Source organism: Pantherophis guttatus, chromosome 2 (genome assembly GCF_059756535.1).
Source record: "Pantherophis guttatus breed Tessera chromosome 2, ASM5975653v1, whole genome shotgun sequence".
In the NCBI taxonomy this organism is placed as follows: Eukaryota; Metazoa; Chordata; class Lepidosauria; order Squamata; family Colubridae; genus Pantherophis; species Pantherophis guttatus.
The window spans coordinates 214,082,855-214,106,004 of NC_142064.1; the positions used below are offsets into that span (position 1 = coordinate 214,082,855).

Sequence of the window (23,150 nt, forward strand, 5' to 3'; positions counted from 1 at the left end):
GAGCAAATTAAATATTTTGTCTACCTGAAGCAGGTATTGCTGTGTGCCTCTTCTGAATTACATCCTTAAGTGCTGCTACTATTCCTTCATCTTTGGAAAGTTGATTTTCAGCCACCTGTTTCTCAGAAACACAAAATAAAATATTGAAACCAATTTTTAGGAGTTCAAGCCTATAATGTACCTAATTATTAATAGAGCTAGCTAACCAATCCATTACTTATAGGAGGGAGAGGGAGTTTTACTAGGCCAGTATTAAACACTCACCTTCTTGTTCATCTTTTCAATACTGTTCTGTTTGTCGTTGAGATGTGCAACCCATCTTATTCTCAATATATAACACTTAAGGCCAGTAAAACTCTTTACTGCGTATTTTTTTGCTTATACAATATTTTCTAGCCTGTAACATTCAGTTACTCAGTTCCATTATCCTCAACTAACTGAAAGATTCCTCCAGGACTTTCAACATCTAAAGCTCCTGTCAAATTTAATTTCAAAATTACTTTTGGGACTAATCCTAAAATAATAATAAAAATGAAGATACTTGCCGGTTTTAATTCCGGTGTTCCTTTTTTGATCTGACAAATTAGATCTTCTTGACTGACCGGAGTTAGGTGATAGTCACTGTGTGCCCTTTTCAGATGCTCTTCCTTCAAGCTTTGGATCAAATTATGGTGGGATGTCTTTTTGGAAGGAGACATGCAGGGTAATTGAGCTAGGACTACGGAAGGAAGGTCTTCATTACATTCTAATCCACGTGATTCTGAAATGAAGGAAAGCACAGCTCGGGTGTTACTGCATATATCGTTCATTCCAGGGGTGAAATGTAAAATTTGTTACTACCAGTTCTGTGGGCGTGGCTTGGTGGGGGTGGGGGTAATGTGATTGGGTGGGCGTGGCCAACTTTTTTTTTTTAACTTTTCAAAGCATTTTTTCTAATGCTTTGAAAAGCCTCTGGCGATCAGGCAGCTCAGCTGGGATTGTCAGAGACTCTTCAAAGCATTTTTTTTACCACCTCTTCGGCCAAGAGGTTGCAGAAAAAAATGCTTTGAAAAGCCTCTGACGATCCCAGCTGAGCCGCGCAATCATCAGACGCTTTTTTTTTACTTTTAAAAGCATTTTTTTGTCAGAAGAGGTTGTAGAAAAAATGCTTTTAAAAGTTTTTTTTTTAAAAGCCTCTGATGATTGTGCAGCTCAGCTGGGCATGGGGGGGGCAGGGATTTTTGCTACTGGTTGTCCAAACCACCCGCTGCCATCACTACCGGATCAGGCGATCTGGTCCGAACCGGGAGCATTTCAGCCCTGGTTCATCCATGGTATTTGGCAATATGTAATCCTTTCAGTGACTGAGAATGGAATCCAGCTCACCCGGCTGATTTATTTAGTGGTTTGATTTCTATTTGTTTTGTTAGCTAGTCAACTCTAACCCAGTCCACTTCCGTCCACATTTTCAATACATTAGGTATACAAACCCCATGTTAAGTACAAGTGATCCTCTATGTACGACCACAATTGAGCCCAACATTTCTGTTAAGTGAGACATTTGTTAACTGAGTTTTGACCCATTTTACGACCTTTCTTGCCATAGTTGTCAAGTGAATCACTGCAGTTGATAAGATAGTAAACCTAGTTGTTAAGTGAATCTGGCTTCCCCATTGACTTTGCTTGTCGGAAGGTCACAAAAGGTGATCACATGACCTTAGGAGACTGCAACAATGATAAGTATGAACCAGTTGCCAAGCATATGAATTTTGATCTCTTGATCATCGGAATGCTGCAAAGGTGCAAACTGGTCATAAGTAATTTAGTGCTGTTGTAATTGAATGGTCACTAAACAAACTGTTGTATGTCAAGGACAACCTGTAAACCAACATTTTGACATAAATAGCAGTTCGGACTGATTCCTGATAGAGGAATACAGTATTAATAAATGGAATTATCCAACGTGTATTTTATATTCAGGATCTTACATTTATGGTTACAGGCTTTAAATGGTTACATAACCATTGGACAAACTTAAAGGATATTACTCAGTACGTTAAAAACATGAACTGGAAGCTGCAATATTTGTGTAGTAACATTACATGTATTTGCAGAAAACAGCTGATAGTTATACATCGTTGTCCAAGTATACCTTTTGTCTCTTTTAAAACAGTTTGGATTCCCCCTTGATTCTCAATTGTTTCAAAAATCTTTTTTGACGTTCTCTTGTCCTTCAGGTGATCTTGTGTTATACCAGCTTGAGTAAATATCATCTTTAATTCCGGCTCTATATTGGTCTGCAAGATAAGCCCATAATAAAAACTTTTATCAGAAGAATGGTAATGAGCCTCTTTGCTTCAAGTTCACCAAATTCATTAAGATTTATGTGGGAAAATCAAATAATACAGATATAGTGCACCCAAAATGATGTTGCAGGATACAGTATAACTGTTTCATTGTGGTTAGCTGGCTATGAGAGATCAATCTGTTGGGAGTTATTTTATGTTTTCCCTTGCTAAATAAATTATAATTCTTACGGTTTGGTGGGGAGATTGTAAACATTACCACAGCAAACATGGAGATTTACTGTAAAAGGAGTAAAGAATAAAGATGCAAATAAGAAATAAGAAAAACAAGTTTTTGACAATTGCAGGTCTACGCCCATTTGCTTCAAGCTTACTTGAAGAGAGGACTTGAAGAGAGGACTTTTGTAAAAATCTCATTGCACACCATGAATCATTTAGATCACATTTTTCTGACACATTAAATGAAAGTGTAAATTTAACAAACAGAAAACCAATTTTGGCTTTAATAGCAAGACTTTCAAAATAAATACAAATTGGAAAGATACCATCCCAAAGGAGTAGTTATAGACATTGGCAACTACTTACAACAAAATCTGTTTGGGGGCTCCATCCAATGTGACACAGATGTCTAAAATATATTAAATTTTTAATCAGTATCAATGAAAATATACAAGTTCAGACACATGCTTTAGCTTCCATAGTACAAGCTATGATTTTTAAATTTACTTTCCATTCCCAGTACAAACGAAGACATATTGTAAGAAGCAACTGATCCAAAGAAGATAGCAAAGATAAAATGCTTATAATATATATACACAAATTTATTCTTGCTTACTTGAAATTACTTGGAGATCCAATGTAAGTTTTGGTCAGTCTTTTTCTTTTTAGTTTTCCTCTCTTCGTTCTTTCAAGCATTTTTTGAATAATATAAAATGAGAAAGGCGATCCCTTGCATTTTGGAGATCTGGCATTTGATTGAAGCACAGGCAATGGACTAGCTACTTTTGATACAGATGCTAAAAAACAGAAGACAGACAATTTCAAATGTAAGTTAGTTGCTGCAAAAAAAAGTTGTTCAATCTCCTATATGTAGTTTCTGTTTCCAAGTTTGTTTGGGAAAGCAAGCTACGGTAGCTCTTTTTTCACAAGGGGTTTTAATCAGTAAATTAAATCAATTTCAGTATCACATGTAATGTTTAAAACTATTTTTTCAAATTATATTACCCATTTTGAATACTCCCCAGAGATGGAATGTAAGTCAAATGAATAACTCTTTTAAATTGAACTTGATATAATAGATCAGAAAATATTTTTAAAGCATTGATAAAACACTTTGATCTAATTAAATCTCTCCATCCTACCTCACAGGTTGTTGTTATAAGAAAAAAAAGAAAGGAATATAATATATATTACATTTATATTCTCCTAGAAAATATAAAACTAAAATCTCCTTTATTACAGTAATTGCTCCATTTCACAAATATATAGAACATTTTGGCTAACCAAAAACACAAAAAAATAGAAAATAGCCCTATTAAAGCCTCTCATTCCTTAACTTTCTCTGCTGAATGGGGAAAAAAGAACAGCCTCTTTTTAAAATATTCAATTTACCAAATGTTATTCCTTCTCCATATAGTGCCATTTTATCACAAGTTAGGTTACACTCTTTTTAGCAGCCTTTAGCAGTAACGCTCCTTAGCAGAGCAATTAATGAGTGAACTTAAATAATAAGGGGAATGTAAGTGCAGCTGTGAATAAACTCAGCACAGGAGTTCATGCTAGTTCCGCATTCTCCCGTTCCACAGCATAATTTCAACTAATTGATTTCAGGGTTGAGGACTTGAATCCTGAAGGTAGACTGTAGATAGATAATCAGTATGAAATTCTAATAGGCAAACCCTGCAGTGAATTATGGGTAGTTTCCCACAATATGAAAATTCCAGTTGTTGTTTTTAGTACATTACCCTGAGGTGCTAGGGTTACTAGCCAACATAACTAGTAATGAGGAGAACTGCAGTCCCAGTACAATTGGAAAGTGATGTATTGGAAGTTGTACTGTGTTTACCTGAATTGGCTTTGTTTGAAATTGACCATAAATATGCTTATATGCCAAGCATATTTCAGGACTGATGCATAGAGCCAGTTTGGTCTAGTGCAGCATTTCTCAACCTTGGTAGCTTGAAGATGGGCGGACTTCAACTCCCAGAATCCCCTAGCCAGCAGCGCTGGCTGGGGGATTCTGGGAGTTGAAGTCCACCCATCTTCAAGCTACCAAGGTTGAGAAACGCTGGTCTAGTGGTTAAGGCACTAGGCTAGAAATCAGAAGCCCGTGAGTTCCAGTCCGGCCTTAACCATGAAAGCTGGCTAGGTGTCCTTGGCCTAGTCACTCTGTCAGCCCAACTCACCTCACAGGGTTGTTGTTCTGGGGAAAATAGGAAGAAGGACTATTAGATATGTTTGCCACCCTGAGTTATTTATAAAAAACAATACAGATGAGATATAAATAAAATTTTTGGAACCAAATGAAGAGCCAAATGCTATATTCATATAGCATGTTAAGCCATGGTTTACTTAAGTATAACTTGATAGTTCAGCCAGATGCAGCTGAGTTCATACAACACTTCAAGTCAAAATACAATAAGCCACAATACATGAATCCAATCCGAGGTTATGCATGCATGACCCACTAAGCCAAAAGTTAAAATGAGTCAGCACACATTTGTCGCATTGTACCCACACAGGGCTTTTTAATCAAAGGCTTGATTGACCCACAATTTCATTTACAGAATTTCTAATCAAGGCTTGTAGTGTTTCAAGTGGAACAATAATCATAGGAGTCTGGTTAAGAAGTCCTAATGGACAGTAAACTGATGCCACACTCAACCAGATGTTTGGATTTAGTGTATCAAACATAGCATGTAGAAAATACTATAGAGTTTGAAGTACACTTATATTTGCAGTGCAAGCATCCAATCATCCTTCAAACATTATAAACCTCTTCAGGCCAGAAAGTGGGATAGTAACATATTTCTTCAGTCTGAAATTATGAGAGAGGAAAATCAAAATACTTATATTTGTATACATACTCCAGATGGGTTGCTGGTGCAGATTTTTTGGTCTGCAACTCTCATCTGGCTCATCTTATTTTTCCAGACTCCGTGTAGCCTATATGGAGACACCATTTTATATGCATTGTTTGACTACATTATATTTAATCTGATTTCCTGATCAACACATGGAAAAGCAATTCAGGGTTTATTCAGATAGTGAGGCAGATTCCTATGCATAATTGCTAGTGCAAGTGAGAAGCATAATAAAAGAGAAACCATCTCATATAGTAACTCTGTCCCCCAAACATCTCTTGCTGTTCATTTAGGAATAAATTAATCTGATTATTTAAGTAGCCAAAATTAAAAGTATGAATACTTAATTACATATTATAACACTCTGGAGAGTGGCCTGCTTATAAACAGCAACTAAGCAATGTGTAAGGATCAGAAATAGGATTATGGTTTCCTTAATGCATCACATCTAAGAAGACAAGCCAGAAATGTCATTTAGTTTTCCTCTCCATCCATCCCATCAGCACACAAGTGCTAGATGTTTTGTAGTAAGGGCATTACAGTTTGCAAATAGCTGTTTTCCCCATTGCCCTATATTGGTTTGATTTAGCATTCTCTGAATGGTGCTTCTTAACCTTAGCAACTTTAAGATGTATACGCTTCAGCTCCCAGAATTCCCCAGGGAGCAGAAGGCTTGGAATCACTGCTCTGAAAGATGTGGGACTGTTATTACTTTTGAATGATACAGTGCCCTCTAGTGGTGTTATGTATGCAATGTAATCTGAAACACGCCATCATTATTTTATAGCAGTGTTTTTCAAACTTGGCAACTTCAAGATATATGGATTCCAACTCCCAGAATTCCCCAGCCAAGAGGAGTTGAAATCCATACATCTTAAAGTTGCCAAGTTTGAAAAATGCTTATTTAGAATTTTTCAGGTTGTTGTATGCCCCAAATGTAGCATTTGAATTACACCACTAAATAATTTTGTTCCAGAAAAGAGGAAAATATTAGGTAGCAGTTTTTATAACTTCAGACGTGAAACTAACATTTCTCTTTCATAGTCATTACATGTACTTCTAAACTGATACATTAGGGATCAATATACATTAGAGATTAGGGCACATTAGGGATGGGAGAAACTGCTTTTCCATTCTGAATTTTTATTAAATAACATGTACAGCTTTGAATTTTATACTAAAAAAAACTAGAAGCATACAAGCACAGGATAGCTTCCTTGTGGGTTATAATATATAGTTACACAATTCATTTCATCTTAACTATTGAATTCTGAGAGTTGATGTCCACAGGCCATAAAGGTACCATAGTTGCCAAACCCTGGTGTTATGGCCTGTCAGCAGCCTGTGCGGATTGTAGCCGATTCCGACAACGGGGAGACCGGTGTGGTGCTGTGCCAGCAGCCTGTGCAGCTGGCGCTCGAGTCGGACAGTGAGGAGGCTGGAGAAGATGTGGTGCCAGAGGCAGGGATTCAGCCAGGGCCTTCAGAACTCCAGAAGCTCCTTTAACTGAAGAGGACAAAGAGGAGGAGCCTCTTCTCAATGCACGGGCGCGCAGAGCTGCCAAAAGGCAGGAGTGGCTCCTCAGGAGGAGGTCTCCCCGAGAGTAAGGCTTGAGGCTAATTGGCCACTCCCTTAGCCTATTAAGGAGGAACGCCATTTGTAGCAAGCTATAGGGAACAACTTTAGTTCACTCTCCTTTGCGTCTGGATTTTCTGCAAAATTACTTCTGGGCTTTCTGCCACCTCTAGTAAGACTGTGATTACCTTATCTCAGAATTCTTGTAGGCTGTTAAGACAGTTTATTAACAGCCTTTGGTTGATAAAGACTAAGTTATTTGAGTAAAATAAGCTTTGTATAGAGTTTGCGTGTGCTGTGTTCTTTGGGGTCTGTAGCTGGGGCAAAACACCTGGTTTAAGACCGTGGGACTCAAGAAGTCAAGATGGTTGGCCTAACCATGCAGTGAAAGCTCCAACTCATTACAGGTAGTCCTCAATTTACAACAATTTGTTCAGTGACTGTTCGAAGTTACAACGCCACTAGAAAAAAAACATATCACCCTTTTCACACTTATGACCATTGCAGCATCCCCATGGTCACATGATCAAAATTCAGATGCATCGCAACTGACTCATATTTATGATGGTTGAAGTGTCCCGAGGTCATGTGATCACCTTGTGTGACCTTCTGACAAGCAGTCAATGGGGAAGACAGATTTCACTTAACAATCATATTACTAACTTAACAACTGCAGTGATTCACTTAACAACGGTGGCACAAAAGGTCATAAAATGGGGCAAAATTCACTTAACAACTGTCTCGCTTTGCAACAGAAAACAGAAATTTTGGGCTCAATTGTGGTCATAAGTTAAAGATTACCTGTATTTACATGTGTTGCAGTCACACAAAGGAACATAGCTTCAATCACGCAGTTATTTGACATTTTTTTATCCTTCCTTCCTTCCTGCAAAGATCTGTGATACATTGTAAAAACAAAAAACAAAAAGAAGGAACTCAGAGGTATATATAATCATCCACCTGGCCAATTTGCTGCCCTGTTTATTTATAAATTCAAGTCAGTGTTGACTTTTCATAATTGCCTAGACAAGTCCCTGCAACGGTTTGCCCTTGCCTGCTTCCTAGGGCTGAGAGACAGTGACTGGCCCAAGGTCATCCATCTGTCTTTGGCTAAGGCAGGACTAGAACTCAGCCCCCCGACTTCAAGCTTGATGCCTTAACCTACAGGTGTCAAACTTGCGGTGTCACGTTGCCATCACATGATGTATCACGATTTTTTTTCCTTTCACAGAGCTGGAGTGGGCGTGATCTGCATGTGAAACCAGTTTGACACCCCTGCCTTACACCACTACACCAAACTGGCTCCAAATTCATTCCTTTCTATTTATTTACTTATTAAAAGGGAAGAAAAAAGGATCCTGCAAGAAGAAACAGGAGACTGTAAAAGGCTGCATGTCAACTTTGAACCACCTGTCTCTGGCCAGGACATCAGCCCATCCCAGTTCCACCACTGATATTTACGTTCATTCTTTTTTGGTTGAAATATGTTGTTTGATGTACTTTCAACAATGGAGACATTTTTTTTTCTTTTGGTAAGAAAGGACTAATGATATTTTCTCAGTATTTTCTCTAGGGAAGGAGCAGCTGGATAAAATCTGACAGGAGAAAAGGTTATATAAAATAAGAGATCAGAAGAGATAAATATATAAAGATGCGTAATACTATTTTGCCTCAATTATTTTAAGGACTGGGACCAGAGCTTGGGTCTCCCCTTTCCTAGTTGAACACTTTACTGTTTCTTCAACCTTACTTTGAAGATCAGAGGAATCTTTGTTTATATGCCTGCTATAAATAAAACACAATGTGAAGGACATTTTAGGAATATGGGCAAGATATTTTTGAATTCTCCTGTTCTTAGTTATTGTATATCTTTAATAGTTGCTTGTCAAGCAGACATTCAATAAGGACATTTTTTTTCCTATCACTTCCTCTCGTAACTATTAATAGCAAATTAAAAGGAGAAATCAAGACAGCTCTAACAAAAAGATATTAGATATTGTCAGCTTATGTTGGCGTTGGCGTTGTCAGTATTACTCAGGTCAAGCTGTTCAGAATAATTCTAGGATATGGTGATGGGAGGAAAAGAAAATAATCAATTGCTTTGTAAATGCTTCAAGTAACTCAGACACACTTTCCCCTTGATTTTAAGAATTTCTCTTTTTAAGTCTTCAATTCCCATTTTTAACACTAGAGGGCATTGCTTTCCAATGACAATGAAATCAAAATTAAAACCATGGGGAAAAAAGAAAATGGAGTAGTGTTTATATTATATGGTTAAATGAATTTCAGTGAAACAACTTCAATTACTGGGTGAAATAGAAATACTATGATATAAATAATCCACTGTCATACACAAAATGAGTCTGTCATCTGCACCTCTGTAACTGTCTGGTTTGGCTCTGCAACCCAACAAGACAGACTTCATTTTTAAAAAAATATTTTTTATTGAATTATAAACAAAAATATGAAGACAATACAAAGACAAATGAAATCCCACCACCTACATACCCACACCACATTCTACATATATGTTTTAGTCATCAACAGAATATATATTATATTACTTTATAAAGTAGTAAAGTAGTAAACTCTTGGTTCAAGTGTTTTAAATTAAAGATAATCTTGCATCTTCCCTGAATTCGTCTCCTATTTTTAATTTTTCACCCTATTTTCTGTCATCTACATTTGTTCTGATTTTCCTTTCCAGCCATTGGTACCATCGGTGCCACACAAGATAGTATTCACTTTCTTCCTTATCCTGGAGTTCCAGCATCAATCTATCCATTTCGGCACATTCTGTTATCTTTGAGATTTTATCTTTGGTTGGGAGTTGATCTGATTTCCAATTTTGAGCGAACAGTAATCGTGCTGCTGTCAGAATATGTATAATAAGATATTTTGTCTCTTTGGTGTATTGTGTTGTTATCATGCCAAATAAAAAGAATTCTGGAGTGTTTTCTACTTGTAGATTTGTTATTTCCTCAATAGTTTCCTTTATGCCTTGCCAGTATTGTTGGGCCTTCGTACATTTCCACCAAGCATGGTAATATGTTCCCTTTTTTGTTTTACACTTCCAACAGAGTGAGGAGGCATTCGGGTATATTTTGGCTAATCTGGCTGGTGCTAGGTGCCATCTGTAAAACATTTTGATAAGGTTCTCTTTATAAGATGTGGCTCTTGCCATTTTAATGTTTTGTTTCCACAATTTCTCCCAATTTGCCAATTGAATGTTGTGCCCTATGTCCCTAGCCCACCTTATCATGTTTTCTTTTACTGTTTCTTCTAATAATTTGTATCTAAGAAGGTAGTTGTATATTTTGGTTATCATCTTTTGTTCTGCCTCTTGTAAAATCTTGTCCAACTCATTCAGGTTATTCAAGATTCCATATTGTTTTTTGTCTGTTATGTATCTTGAGTGTATTTGGGTATAGGGCCACCAATCGATATTTATGCCAGAATTTTGAAGTTGCTGTCTTGAGATGAGTTCGCCTTCCTGGTTTAATAGGTCTTGGTACCGCATCATCTTTCCTATTTCAAGAGTGTTTGGATATATCAATGCCTCCATCCAGGACCAACATTTTGGTACTCTGGTATAATGTTTTTTCTTGATTTCCTGCCAAATCTTAAAGACTGAAGCTCGAATTATATGACGTTGGAAATACATGTGTCGTTTGTCCGGTCCATCCCATAAGAAAGCATGCCATCCTCGTATTAAATCGAAGCCTTCTAAGTATAGGGTTCTTTTGTTGTCCAGTTTCATCCATTCTTTAATCCAGGTCAGCCCTGATGCCTTATAGTAGAGTTCCCAATCTGGTATTGCTAGGCCTCCTTTGTCTCGTGAATTCTGTAAAGCTTTGATCTTAATTCTGGCCTTCTTTCCCTGCCATATATAATTCATTATTGTTTTGTTGAGGTTCTTGAAAAAAATCTCTTCCGGGGTGTATTGGTATTACTTGGTATAGGTATAATACTCTTGGTAATATGTTCATTTTTATTGAGGCAATTCTGCCCACCAGCAACAGTTGTAATCTGTTCCAAATTTCCAAGTCTTTTTTTATTTGTTTTAATAATTTAGTATAATTGTCTTCTTTAATTGTAGTTGCTTTTGTTGTCAACCAAATACCTAAATATTTTATTTTCTTTACTATTTGGATTCCTAGTTCTTCTTCTAATTTCAACCTCTGTATCTGCGTCATATTTTTCGTCAATACTTTGGTTTTTTGTTTATTTATTTTGAGGCCCGCAATTTTCCCGTATTCCTCTATCATTGTCATCAGCCTGGGTCCAGATAGTGTTGGGTTTTCCAATATGAAAATCACGTCATCTGCGAAGGCAAGCAGTTTATACTCCTCTCCCCGGATCTTGGGACCTTTAATGTCTTCCTCCTTCCTGATTTCAGTTAGTAAAACTTCCAATACTATTATAAATAATAGGGGTGACATGGGCATCCTTGTCGTACTCCTTTCTGAATGTCAAAAGTTTGTGTCATGTCACCATTTATTGAGATTTTGGCTGTTTGGTAAGAGTAGATTTTTCTTATCAATTTGAGAAATTTCTCTCCACAGTTCATCGACTCAAGTTGTATTGTAAGAAAGGACCAATTTAAGTTATCTAAGGCCTTCTGGGCATCGAGAGATATTAGGGCTACTTCCTTGTCTATCTTCTGATCGTAATATTCCAAAATGTTTATAATCGTTCTCAAATTGTTTTTGATCTGTCTCCTAGGTATAAAGCCGTTTTGGTCTGAGTGTATGTATTTATGAATTATTACTTTGAGTCTCTGTGCCAGTATTGACATAAATAGTTTATAATCCACATTGAGTAATGAAATGGGTCTATAGTTTCTAACTTGGGTCGGGTCTGAGTCTTCTTTGTGTATTAACGTAATAATGGTTTCTGTCCATGATTTTGGAATTTCAGCTGTCGATAATGCTGCATTGAAAACTTGTAGCAATGTTTCATCTATTAGTTGTTGGGAATGTTTATAAAATTCAGTAGGAATTCCATCTGGTCCTGGGGTTTTATTATTCTTTTGTTTTTTGCAGGCTTCGATCAGTTTAAATATTGTTATGGGCCGGTTCAGAGTCTCTCTGTGTTCTTCTTCGAAGTGTGTGATATTAGTTTTACTAAGGTATTTTCGAATTTGGTCTTCCGGGACATCTTCCTGTCGGTAGAGTTTTTGAAAGAATGTTTTGACTATGTTTTTCTTATCTAAATGTTTGTGAACTAAAGTTCCTGATTCGTCCTGGAGTTGGTGAATAATTCTTTTTTCTGTTTGCTTTTTTAGTTTGTAAGCTAACCAGCGTCCAGTTTTGTTTGCATGTTCAAAATTGGTCTACTTTGCCATTCTCATTTTTTGTGCCAATTCAGTTTTTCTAGTCAAATTCAATTTGTATTTAGCCAAATTAAGTTTTTGCTGCGCTATCTTGTTATTAGGGTGCTGTTGTAATTTAGTTTCCTCTATCCTGATTTCTTCCAATAAGTCATTCCTAATTCTTTGTTTCTCTTTTTTTTCTTTTTGCAATAGTTAAGCCCCTAATATAAGCTTTCGTCGTGTCCCATAAGTTTTGTAACGACGTTTGATCCTTTGTGTTAATTTGAAAAAATATCTTAATCTCCTTTTCTATCATTTGTAAGTACTCTTTTTCCTTTATAATACTTGTGTCCATTTTCCACCTTTCCGGATTATTTTAATGGGGTTGTGATCGGCCCATGTGCTAGGCATAATTTCTACGTCATGTGTTTCTTTGCTTAATTGAGGTGTCATCCAAGCCATGCCTAATCTGGACCACGATTGATGTGGGCCAGAAAAATATGTATATTGTTTGGTTTAATTCTCGCCAAGTGTCATGTAGACTCATTTCTTGTGCCAAATCCTTGAATGTCTGTGGCAGTGTCTTCCTTTTATTTTTATTCTTCCTATTACTGTGATAATCTTCTCGTGAGTTTACAATTGCATTAAAATCTCTGACAATGCAAATATTTTCATAATCCAGCTCTTTTAATTTATCGTGTAATCTTTTATAGAAATCTGTTTGGTTTCCATTTGGAGCGTAAATAGCTATTAACAATATTATTTTTGTTTCCAGTTTTACTTCTATCATTAAGACTCGACCCTCTTTGTCCGTATAAATTGGCTTAGTTCTTATATGATCTCTAACATATATTACCACTTCCCTTTTTTTGCAATCGCCTAAGGATGTGTATATTACTCCTAGTTTTTTATTTTCGAGTATTTTTTTCTGTTGTTTTCTTATGTGTACTTCTTTTAATGTGATTATGTCTGCCCCTAGTTTTTGCAGTTTGGTGAATGTCTGATGTCTTTTGCTTGGTGAGTTTAGACCATTTATATTTATAGAAATGAGCTTTAGTTCTTCTTCCATTTCTACTATTGTTTATTTGTCTGTAATTTTAAGTTTTGTTGTGTTTCTTATGACTCTTTGTGTAGTCCCCGTCACTTCCTCCTTCCCTAACCTTCCCCTCCTCCGTTCCTTGTCCTCCTTGTTTGTTGGTTGCACCTCTTGGTCACTAGAGTTTTGTTCTTCTCTACTTCCTCTGCTTTCCTGTTCTCCTTCATATCCTAGGTGTTGATCGGCAAAGTCTTGGGCTTTTTCTATAGTGTCGATTCGAAATTTTCTTCCTTCCCATGAAATAAGTACTCCTTCTGGTATGAGCCATCTGAATTTTATCTTGAGCTTATTTAATTGTCTGGTTAAGAAGTTGTAATCTTTTCTTCTGTCCCTGGCCCTTCTCGGTACTTGTTTTAGTGTTAGAACTTCCCTCCCTTTATACATAACTGTCTCCTCTCTCATTTTTCGATATATTTCTTCTTTCATTGTTTTCTTCGTAAATCTGATATGTACTTCTTTAGGAAATTTGTTTCTTCTTGCATAATTTGTGAAGGCTCTATAAATTTCATCGATTCCACCTCTTATTTCGTCTTTATCTTTATGTGTTGCCTCTGCCGGTATTCCAACCATGGTTTCGCCCAAGTCTTCATCTCTCTGTTCTTCTATATTTTGGAATCTTAAATAAAAAGATGCCTTCTCCATTTCGAGAAATGTCAGTGCATCTTCAGTATCTCGACTCCTTATCGCTTGTTGATTCTCCATCTGTTCCAACCTAGTGGCTGTGGCTTCCACTTTTTCTTCAACTTTATGAATTCTCTGTCCATTTTCGGTGATGTTTTGTTGGATTTTCTCTATCTTCTCATCTATATTTCTAATATCATCTTTAATTTCCCCTACATCCAATCGCATTTGTTCATGATTCCTTTTAGTTTCATCATGGTTAAGGGTCATCTTGTCTTCCATTCTTTTCATTCCCTCTTGAATCATTGCAAGGGCAGCTTGAATGTTTTGCATACCTATGTTAGTCTTTTCTTTATCTGTGTTTCCCCTGTCTTCTGCTGAGCCGGGGAAGCCACCAATAGTGTTTGGGTTGGAGATATTTCTTAGTTGTTTTAATAGTGGTTGATGTGCTTGAGGTTGCCATATCTATTATACGTATTATTCTTGCCCACAATTTCATAAAATTGTCACCTATATAATGTTTGTAACTTAGATGCAAGATTATTATTGCGAAATTATTAAGAATACTTCTAATCAATAATGCAATATTAAGAAAAGAGCAAAAAGGAAAACGGGGGGGGAGCCAAGAAAGGGGGAAACAACGGGGAAAAGGCAAGCTTCTAGCAGTTCATCAATTAACTTATTCCTCAATTACTTACAAAATAAGATATATTTCTCTATTAGTATTATAGTAGTTCTAGAATCAAGTCAATATCAATTTGATTATTATAACTCTATCAAATTATTTAAATTGATTAGCTGTAAATAGGTAAATTCATCAAATATAATACGCTATAATTGTTTGATTAACTTTAAATAAGCAAAATATTTCGTTATCAATACTTAAAAGAAAAACTAATAAATTGTTAAATGTTATTTTCCAATTCTAGTACATTATGATATAATATAATAAACTTAAACCAAACCAGCAATAATTATATTGTTCGTTTACTCTTGTTTGCAGTTTGACTTTATAGTCTTTTATCTTTTTTGTTGTTATGTACCTTATCCTTCAGACACCGTTCCAAAATCTGGATCACCCTTTTCACATTGATTTTATTCCACCATCCAATTTAGTCTATAATCCACTGCGTTCCAATTAGTAAAATCCAAGTCTGGCTCCAAGGGTATAAGGTCCAATATCTGATATCCTCTGTTTAACTCCTTGTCGTCTAAATAATCAGCTAGTTTTCCTCTGTCAAAGTTGTGTCCAAATAGTTCAGTCCAAATAGTTCAATCTTTAGTAGTCAAATAGTTAGAATCTCTCACACCTTATATCAATTTGTATCCTAATCTTCGCAAGAAATGTCACTAAAGATATCGAAAATGATAATGATAATGATAGTTTGTAAAAATCCACTCCAATCGGTTTTTCTGGAGTTTATCCTGGCTGTCTCCACACTCCCGCAAGCCGATTCTTTCTCAAGTTGTCTGGTTCAATCCAATCTATCCAATCAACGCCGGTAAGATCCAGTACAATCGATTTATAAAGATCCGTCCAAATTCCTTTCCTCCGATCTCCAGCACACCAGACTGCACACACTCTCTCCGTTCACTTCGGTGTTGCACTATCTGTTCTTGTTTTGTTTTAATCCAATTCTCTCCACTCAATCCAGTCCACCCTCATAAGATCTAATAATATCAAAGTTTTAAATCATTCACAATTCTGGTCGTAATATTCATAATTAAGAGCTACCTTCTTCCGCTCTCTCTATACACTTCGGCTGTTCAAGTTTTTGCGCTGTCACTTTTGCGTTCAAGATGGCTCCGTTCCGATCTATCCTTCCATAGCTGCTTGTCTTGTTTCTTTTTTCGGGATTCTCTACCACCAGCATCTACTTCTTACTATCAGATGATTTTTGGGTTTTTCTAAGTTATAGTCTCCTGTTGATGACTTCTTTTGGTTTTTGATCTTCACTTCCCACTTGCACAGTTATCAGTGCCTCCGGCCAGCCCCAGAAGGCTGGTTTTTCCTCACTCTGGATTAAGGGCTTTATCTTGTACCTTCGGAGAAGTTGTGATCTCCTCCGAGGTCCTAAGATATTCCCCTTTAAACTATTGATCACTACGAGATCAATAGTGCCTGTTTCGGCTCCAGATGTGGGATTGTTAGGAACCCAGGAACGGAGCTCCGTCCCTTTCATCCCTAATGCGCTGAGGTCGCTGCCGGAAGTCCCAACAAGACAGACTTCAGAGGATAATTAGAACTGCAGAAAAAACAATTGCTACCAACCTGCCTTCCATTGAGGACCTGTATACTGCATGAGTCAAAAAGAGGGCTGTGAAAATATTTACAGACCCCTCGCATCCTGGACATAAACTGTTTCAGCTCCTACCCTCAAAATAACGCTATAGAGCACTGCACACCAGAACAACTAGACACAAGAAGTTTTTTCCCAAACGCCATCACTCTGCTAAACAAATAATTCCCTCAACACTGTCAAACTAGTTACTAAGTCTGCATTACTATTAATCTTTTCATTGTTCCTATCACCCATCTCCTCCCACTTATGACTGTATGACTATAACCTTGTTGCTTGTATCCTTATGACTTATATTTATAGTTTCCTGATTGCTTTTTTGTTCCCTATGACTATCATTAAGTGTTGTACCTTATGATTCTTGATGAACATAAATTTTCTTTTATGTACACTGAGAGCGTATGCACCAAGACAAGTGTCCAATCACACTTAGCCAATAAAAAATTCTGTTGCTCTGTTCTATTCTATTCTATTCTATTCTATACAAAATCAATGTGGAAATGGATATTGTAGCATATCAAACGTTATGGTGTTTTGCTTCTTTTTTAAAACAAATCAGAAGGTAGTAGGAATAAGTAGGGTTTTCTCCAGGAAGTAAGTCTTACGTAGTGTGTATGGGATAAGGGAGGGGGAAACAGAAGATGTGATCATATTCTAATGGCAAATCATTTCTGAAAAACCTTGCCATGACCTTGCATTACTTCAGGCAGTCACCAGGGGTCAAAAACTGCCTTGAAGGCACAAATAATAAGTTAGTACCACCATACTCTTTTGTAAATAGCTCCTTCTTGGTTCAATGTTTTTCTTGTTTCCCCGATTATATTTTGTCTAAGAGGGAAAACTCCTAAGCTTATGTTTGTAGCTACTGTTGAGTTTCCATAACTCATCTTATTTTAATTAATTTATTCAACATTTTAATTTAAAAAAAAAGTGATTAGCATGGTATAAAAAAAACTCATCTGTAGCACACCTTTCAACAATGTACTTGCAAAGTTAGAAGCATTCTTAGAAAATGCTTCTAAGGCTGCTGGTTCATTGTGTGGAGGTTTTCCCACATGCCCAGCGGGGGGAAAGGCAGTAAGACTCCTGATTAGGAAAGGCACCTGTGGAATTGATTTCCATTGTTTTTGCATTCTCTCAGTGAAAATGGCCAAGGGTCAGTGTGACTGTGAATTTCCCACTTCCCTTTCTGTTTCCTCCCTGAGTGTTTCTTCCTCCGTTCATAGACTGAGAGCACTGAAACTGGCAACTGCTGTGTCAGGGCGATGGACCTCTGCAGCCTTCATGTAATAGAAACACAAGACTGATAGAATATTTGTACCTCAGGGTTGAATTGAGGGGTCCCTGGTGCTCTTTGAGCTTGGTTGTGTTCTTGCAGATGTTTCATGCAGTATCTGCAAGAAAACAACAAACTTCAGGGAACAAGGATCCCACAAGTATATATGTAACCAAGTTCCTCTTGTTTGCAGCCTTTTTTTTTTCTTTTCCTTTAGTTTCACATGCAACTTTGTAACATGGCCTACTTGAATAATTCTAGTATTTTAGAATATTTTAGAATTCAAACTGTCATTTATTTCAATTGATGTAGTTCAGTCTTCATCACAGAACAAACTTCCAAATATGTGGGTACTTTTTAGCACATCACCCACCAGGTTTGAGCAGTAAGCTTGGTGTTAGCGATGATATATTAATCTATTTATTCAACCATATCTCCCTCAAATATCCTGCTTATGAGAATGCAAGCAATTTTTCCTGAACCCATTTGCACACTTTTTTCACTATATTGTTTACATAAGAATACATGCGATTCAAGATGCTGGTGATGACCTATAAAGCCCTATATGGCTTAGGCCCAGGATATTTGGCGGACCACCTGCAGCCAGCAACAACTTCCCATCACCCGGTTTGCGCCCATAGGGAGGGCCTGCTCAGGGTGCCGTCAGCTAGACAATGTCGGCTGGCAGCCCCCAGGGATAGAACCTTCTCTGTGGGCACACCCACCCTCTGGAATCAACTCCCCTTGGGGCTCCGGTTGGCCCGACCTTCGCACTTTCCACCGCGAATTAAAAACTTGGTTATTCAAGTCCCCCGGCCTGGACTGATGGGGTTTATATGGGTTTTTAACTCTATCTGGTTTAATTAGGTATTTTAACTTTGTACTGTGGTTATTGTGGATTTTATTGTTGTGAGCCGCCCTGAGTCCGTTGAAGATAGGGCGGCAAATAAATTAAATAAATTTTTTAAAAAAATTCTGATGTTTCTGCTCCTTCCTTGTTTTTAAATTAACTCATCATCTTGCTCTAACTATTCTGACATATTTCATATTAAGACTAGACTAGAAAGAAGATTCTCCTGCCTTCAAAATAAATAGGTTCTAATGTTATATCTTTTTGCCTTTATGCCAGCTATGTTTTTGAGAAATGAAGAATGAAGGAATTTGAGCAAGAAAAAATTGAAGGAAGCGATGTCCACTGAGAACAATTATTTTAGATGTTTTTTTTTATATTAAAGATTGCAAACTACCAAATGTTTTGATATTAATGTTTATACCCCTCAAAAAAAAAAAGATTATGACAGAAATGTTTATCATGATGTGAATGCTAGAATCTGGAATCTTTATGTATATATTTAGATATGTCCATAGGTATGTGAAACACTTGCATCTATTTTCATATCCATAGTGCTCAGGAATAAGGAAGAATATGGAGAGGCTAAGGTGGGTAGCATACAGTAATTACATCCTTTTGTGATATCTTGAGATACTATCTGTTTCCCCCAAAATAAGACCTCCCCTGATAATAAGCCCAATCAAGCTTTTGAGTGCATGGCAATAAGGCCAAGCGCTTATTTCAGGGTTCAAAAAAATATAAGACAGGGTCTTATTTTCGGGGAAACACAGTATGTATAAGGTACACCTCTGTACAAAAAAATACACATTTCAGGATACTCAAATTTCAGGACACTCATCACAATATTACCAGCATCAGGAACTAGTTCTCATATATTGACCAATTAATAAAGGAAACTATTCCAGGAAGCATCCAATGCAAAGCCTGAGATTAATGAACATGGTTTTCAGATTAAAAACATTGAAGGTTTTGCTTGTAGTTATGGTATGCATCCTTCAATATTCAGGGTATGGTTTCATATGCTGCCTGCATCCCATGGATGGGGCTTCTCTTGTTGCACAGCCCAGTTTCTGGGTGTTGGGGACCTTTGTGATTGTCTTAAAAATTTCCTAAACTGAGGCATACTAGTAAGGTATTCTGGGAAGCCACCCCTCTTAGAAGAATGAATGTTTTGGGAAATATTAAAAAGGCAAAATATTATATTTCCCCAAAGGGAGAAATGGAGAAACATGCTCTTAAAGACAGAAAGCAGACTCAGTCTTTCTTAATAGCAACCCGCAACCCCCACCCCCCACCCGGCACATATTTTCTGCCCATTAAGAAAGACTGGGCCATCCTATCTACAAAACAAAAGACCTTCAGCTTCAGGATGATGGGATTAAGAACAGGGCATACCCTTTAGGACATAATAGGAGTAACACACTACCATTTAGCAGAAGACACAGAGCTCACTACATTGCACAATCTCCTAAGGGTATTTCAGACATTGCACAACCTTCCTAGCAGCATCTCTGAAACTTATAAAAAATCCATGAACTCATCAAACCCAGTTGCCCAGAATCCCAAGTGGTTGGTGGTTCTGCTTCATCAATAAATGGACCTTCTTTTCAATCAGCCTCCAGCCTCCATTTTGTTTCCAGTGCCTTTCTCATGCCTTGGAACTGAACCAGATGGTATCTTTTTGGACTCAAATCTTCAGGCCCAATATATATATATTGGGAGCAGCAAGGTTTACAAGATATCCTGCTTTGGGTGTCTGACAACTTGAGTAGCTTTGCATGCCAAAAGCATTGACTTTGCTGCTACACCTCTGCAATCTAATTTGCTGGGGCCACACAGGGCATCCGAGTCATAATTAAACTTAGATTTGGCTGGATTCCCCAGTACTGTACATGTAAGCCAAAAATGAAATTGCTTTTGGCATAGTGCAGTGTGAGGTCACCGAGTGGCTATGGTTCACACAACACCGAATTAAGAGGTAGTCAATTAGAAATTACCGTACTGTAGTTGTATGAAAGAGCCGAGGTGGCGCAGTAGTTAGGGTGTGCAGTACTGCAGCTACTTCAGCTGACTGCTAGTTCAGCAGATCAGCGGATCAAATCTCACCGGCTCAAGGTTGACTCAGCCTTCCATCCTTCCGAGGTGGGTAAAATGAGGACCCAGATTGTTAGGGGGCAATATGCTATTTATTATATTGTCTTTGGTGTAAGCCGCCCAGAGTCCTGGGAGAGTGGGCGGCATAGAAATATGAATAATAAAATAAATAAATAAATACCACCCTATGTTGTTAATTTGTAGTACGGTGTGCTGTGAGAATCAGGCAAGTAAATTAATTACGGACAAAGGACATGATGCAGACCATCAGAGATTGGATCCACACATTAACTAGCTCCTAATGTTTAACTGGTGATTTAATCACCGTTTTTAGGGGGAAAGCACCGTAGGCTTAGTACACAGGATCACGTCCGAAGGCCACGCTATATAAATCACAAATCCAGTTCAACACCATAAAGAAGTTTGGCCTACGGAGGTGCGGCCCAAATCACGACTACGGGTGCGCGCCACGAGGCGAACTGTGCCACTTGCACCAGTCGCCTCGTGCATGCTTGGCGCCACAATGGCACCCCGGTGGCTTCACCTCCCGGACGGCTGAAGTTGATCCTGCTACTTCGCAGCCTCCCGGGACATCCCGCAGCCACCGCCGCCCTAAAACGGAAAGCGAAACCTAAGGAGAAATCCGTGCGGGAGCAAAGAGAGCAAACTTCCACCCTTCTCCGAAGTGGCACATCCGACGGGCGGAGCTCTTTGACGGGAAAAAGGAACGCCCCGTGGCAAGACGCCGACGCAGGGAGAGACGGCAGAAAGGGTCGTCCTCGTCGTCACTGCGCCGCAGCTGCTCCCTCGCTTAGGAGGAGGAGGAGGAGGAGGAGGAGAACAACGATGGCCTTCGCCTGGAGTTTCCTCTGGAGCCTTTGCCTCCTTTTGGGTCTCCTGCTGCTGCCCGGCGGTGAGTGACAGACTTTGGAGGGGAAAGCTGGCTGGGCGCCGGTGGGGCGGTCAGTCCTCTTCTGGGGAACCGGCTGAAGCATTTGAGGCTGCCGCTGAAGGCAGGGAGTAAGGACCGGCGACCCTCTGCCTCGTTTGAATCCAAGGGGGCTTTTCCCAGGGCTGGGTGACGTCACAGCTCTCATCAGTACCGCCAGGGCTGTTTGGCGTAATGGGTCGTGGCTCAGCACAGCGAGCGGGCGCCAGGTTGGAGCAGGCAGTCCTTGTGATCAGGAAACCGTTGGGAGGGTGGCAGAAATTAACCTTCATTACCTGAACCGGAGAACCCCAGACACGCAATTGTGTTTTTTCAGTTGCGACGGTCGCGATAGGGTTAAATTGCCGATCGCTCCTGATGCTGAATGTTGGGATCCCCTTGGCTGGGGGCAGATTGTTCACCCAAGCGTCGCCTGAGTTAGTTTGCTGAGTGAGTAGCTTAGTCACCGTTTCCGAGACTTGACTTGAAGAGAAGCAAGGGACGCGCATTTTGATCATACCAAAGCCCCATCTAATTAATTTTACAGCTCTTGTCTGCCTGGGTGTCCTAAAGTCTCCAAAGCGGAATTTCCATGACAGATTGACTCACTGCTGTTCTCTGTGCAACTTCTTTGTTGCTTACCTCTGTGTGAACTTCTGTATTTTGTATTCTGACTCTCACTCTCGGGGAGAAATTCTTTTTTTTCTTCTTCTCATATTGCAGAACATTCAGTTCTTTCTCTCATTTGATCCCTAAATGGAAGTATCTGAAAATTTCCAGACTTTTCTGGAATTAGATTGTACAAAGCTGGCATTTATTTCCAACTAGGAAGTGTGAGGTTTATTCTGATAATAAACAATTAAAAACTTGAATGTTAATTTTGTTTCCAGTAAGCATTTACAGCAGTAGGCATTAAAGTTGAGCCAATTAAACATCATTTTCCCTCAGGCTCTGGATTAAAGCTAATTTTTTTCAGACTAGGATCTTAATACTTCGTTGGTATGGATTTAGTTTATTATGTGATATGGTATCTGAGAGGGTGTGATAATGTTGTGCATGATGTTACTAGCATCCCTTGTCAGAACACAAGTTTGGAGGAGTGACATTTGTGAGATTGTATTGTGCTGGTTTTATCATTTTGACATCACTGTGATTTCTTTTGGGGACCCAGTGAACCAAACCATTGTGATTTTAATCATGATTTGTGGTTTGGCATGTGTAAACTGAGAGAATTGTCATTCAGTGAACCATAATTAAGCATAGTGTATTCTAGCATGGCGAATCCATGGTTCCTGAACCCATCCAGGCACAGACATGGAAGACACTGAGGGTTGGAAATTTTTCTCCTTGATTTACAAAATCAAGAGGGCAAAAAATAATAATAATCAGAAATGGTATAAAATGTGAACCATGAACATCTACCAAGATTTTGAGGATGATCAATGAGGGAAGTATAATGAACATCCACTCAGTTACAATATTGATTGTCTTTGTCTTTGAATATTAGAACTTTGGACTTTATAGGCCAGTGATGGCGAACCTTTTTCTCGTTGCGTGCCGGAAGTGTGTGTGTGTACGCGCGATAACACCCGCGCGTGCCAGCACCCATAATGCAATGCGACCCCCCCACGCATGCGCATACACACGTGACACCCCATGCATGCACCCCACATTGCGCACACTCCCCCATGCATACGTTCTGCATTGCGCATGCGCAGTCCCCCA

At 38.4% G+C, this 23,150-nt stretch overlaps 2 protein-coding genes across 5 annotated transcripts in view; one reads left to right on the plus strand and one right to left on the minus strand.

The window, feature by feature from the left end:
* Nucleotides 1–21,595, minus strand: part of LOC117678076 (uncharacterized) — a 30,470-nt gene extending 8,875 nt beyond the window's left edge. The window contains exons 1-7 of one of the 4 annotated variants that reach the window (XM_087887767.1): nt 20,401–21,595; nt 7,745–7,839; nt 3,121–3,301; nt 2,871–2,913; nt 2,132–2,276; nt 546–760; nt 25–115 (exon numbers count right to left, since the gene is read on the minus strand). In XM_087887767.1, the coding sequence (XP_087743893.1) occupies nt 25–115; nt 546–760; nt 2,132–2,276; nt 2,871–2,913; nt 3,121–3,301; nt 7,745–7,808 (739 nt within the window). In that variant the 5' untranslated portion in view covers nt 7,809–7,839; nt 20,401–21,595. Of the gene's footprint in view, nt 1–24; nt 116–545; nt 761–2,131; nt 2,277–2,870; nt 2,914–3,120; nt 3,302–5,371; nt 5,451–7,744; nt 11,249–20,400 lie in introns of those variants that run through there. The other 3 variants (XM_087887766.1, XM_087887768.1, XM_034438784.3) reach the window with 3 other exon arrangements.
* SHISA5 (shisa family member 5) overlaps nt 21,138–23,150 on the plus strand; it is a 39,099-nt gene continuing 37,086 nt past the window's right edge. Inside the window, exon 1 of the mRNA XM_034438805.3 lies at nt 21,138–21,410. Within this exon, the coding sequence (XP_034294696.1) occupies nt 21,344–21,410 (67 nt within the window). The 5' untranslated portion in view covers nt 21,138–21,343. The remainder of the gene's footprint in view (nt 21,411–23,150) is intronic.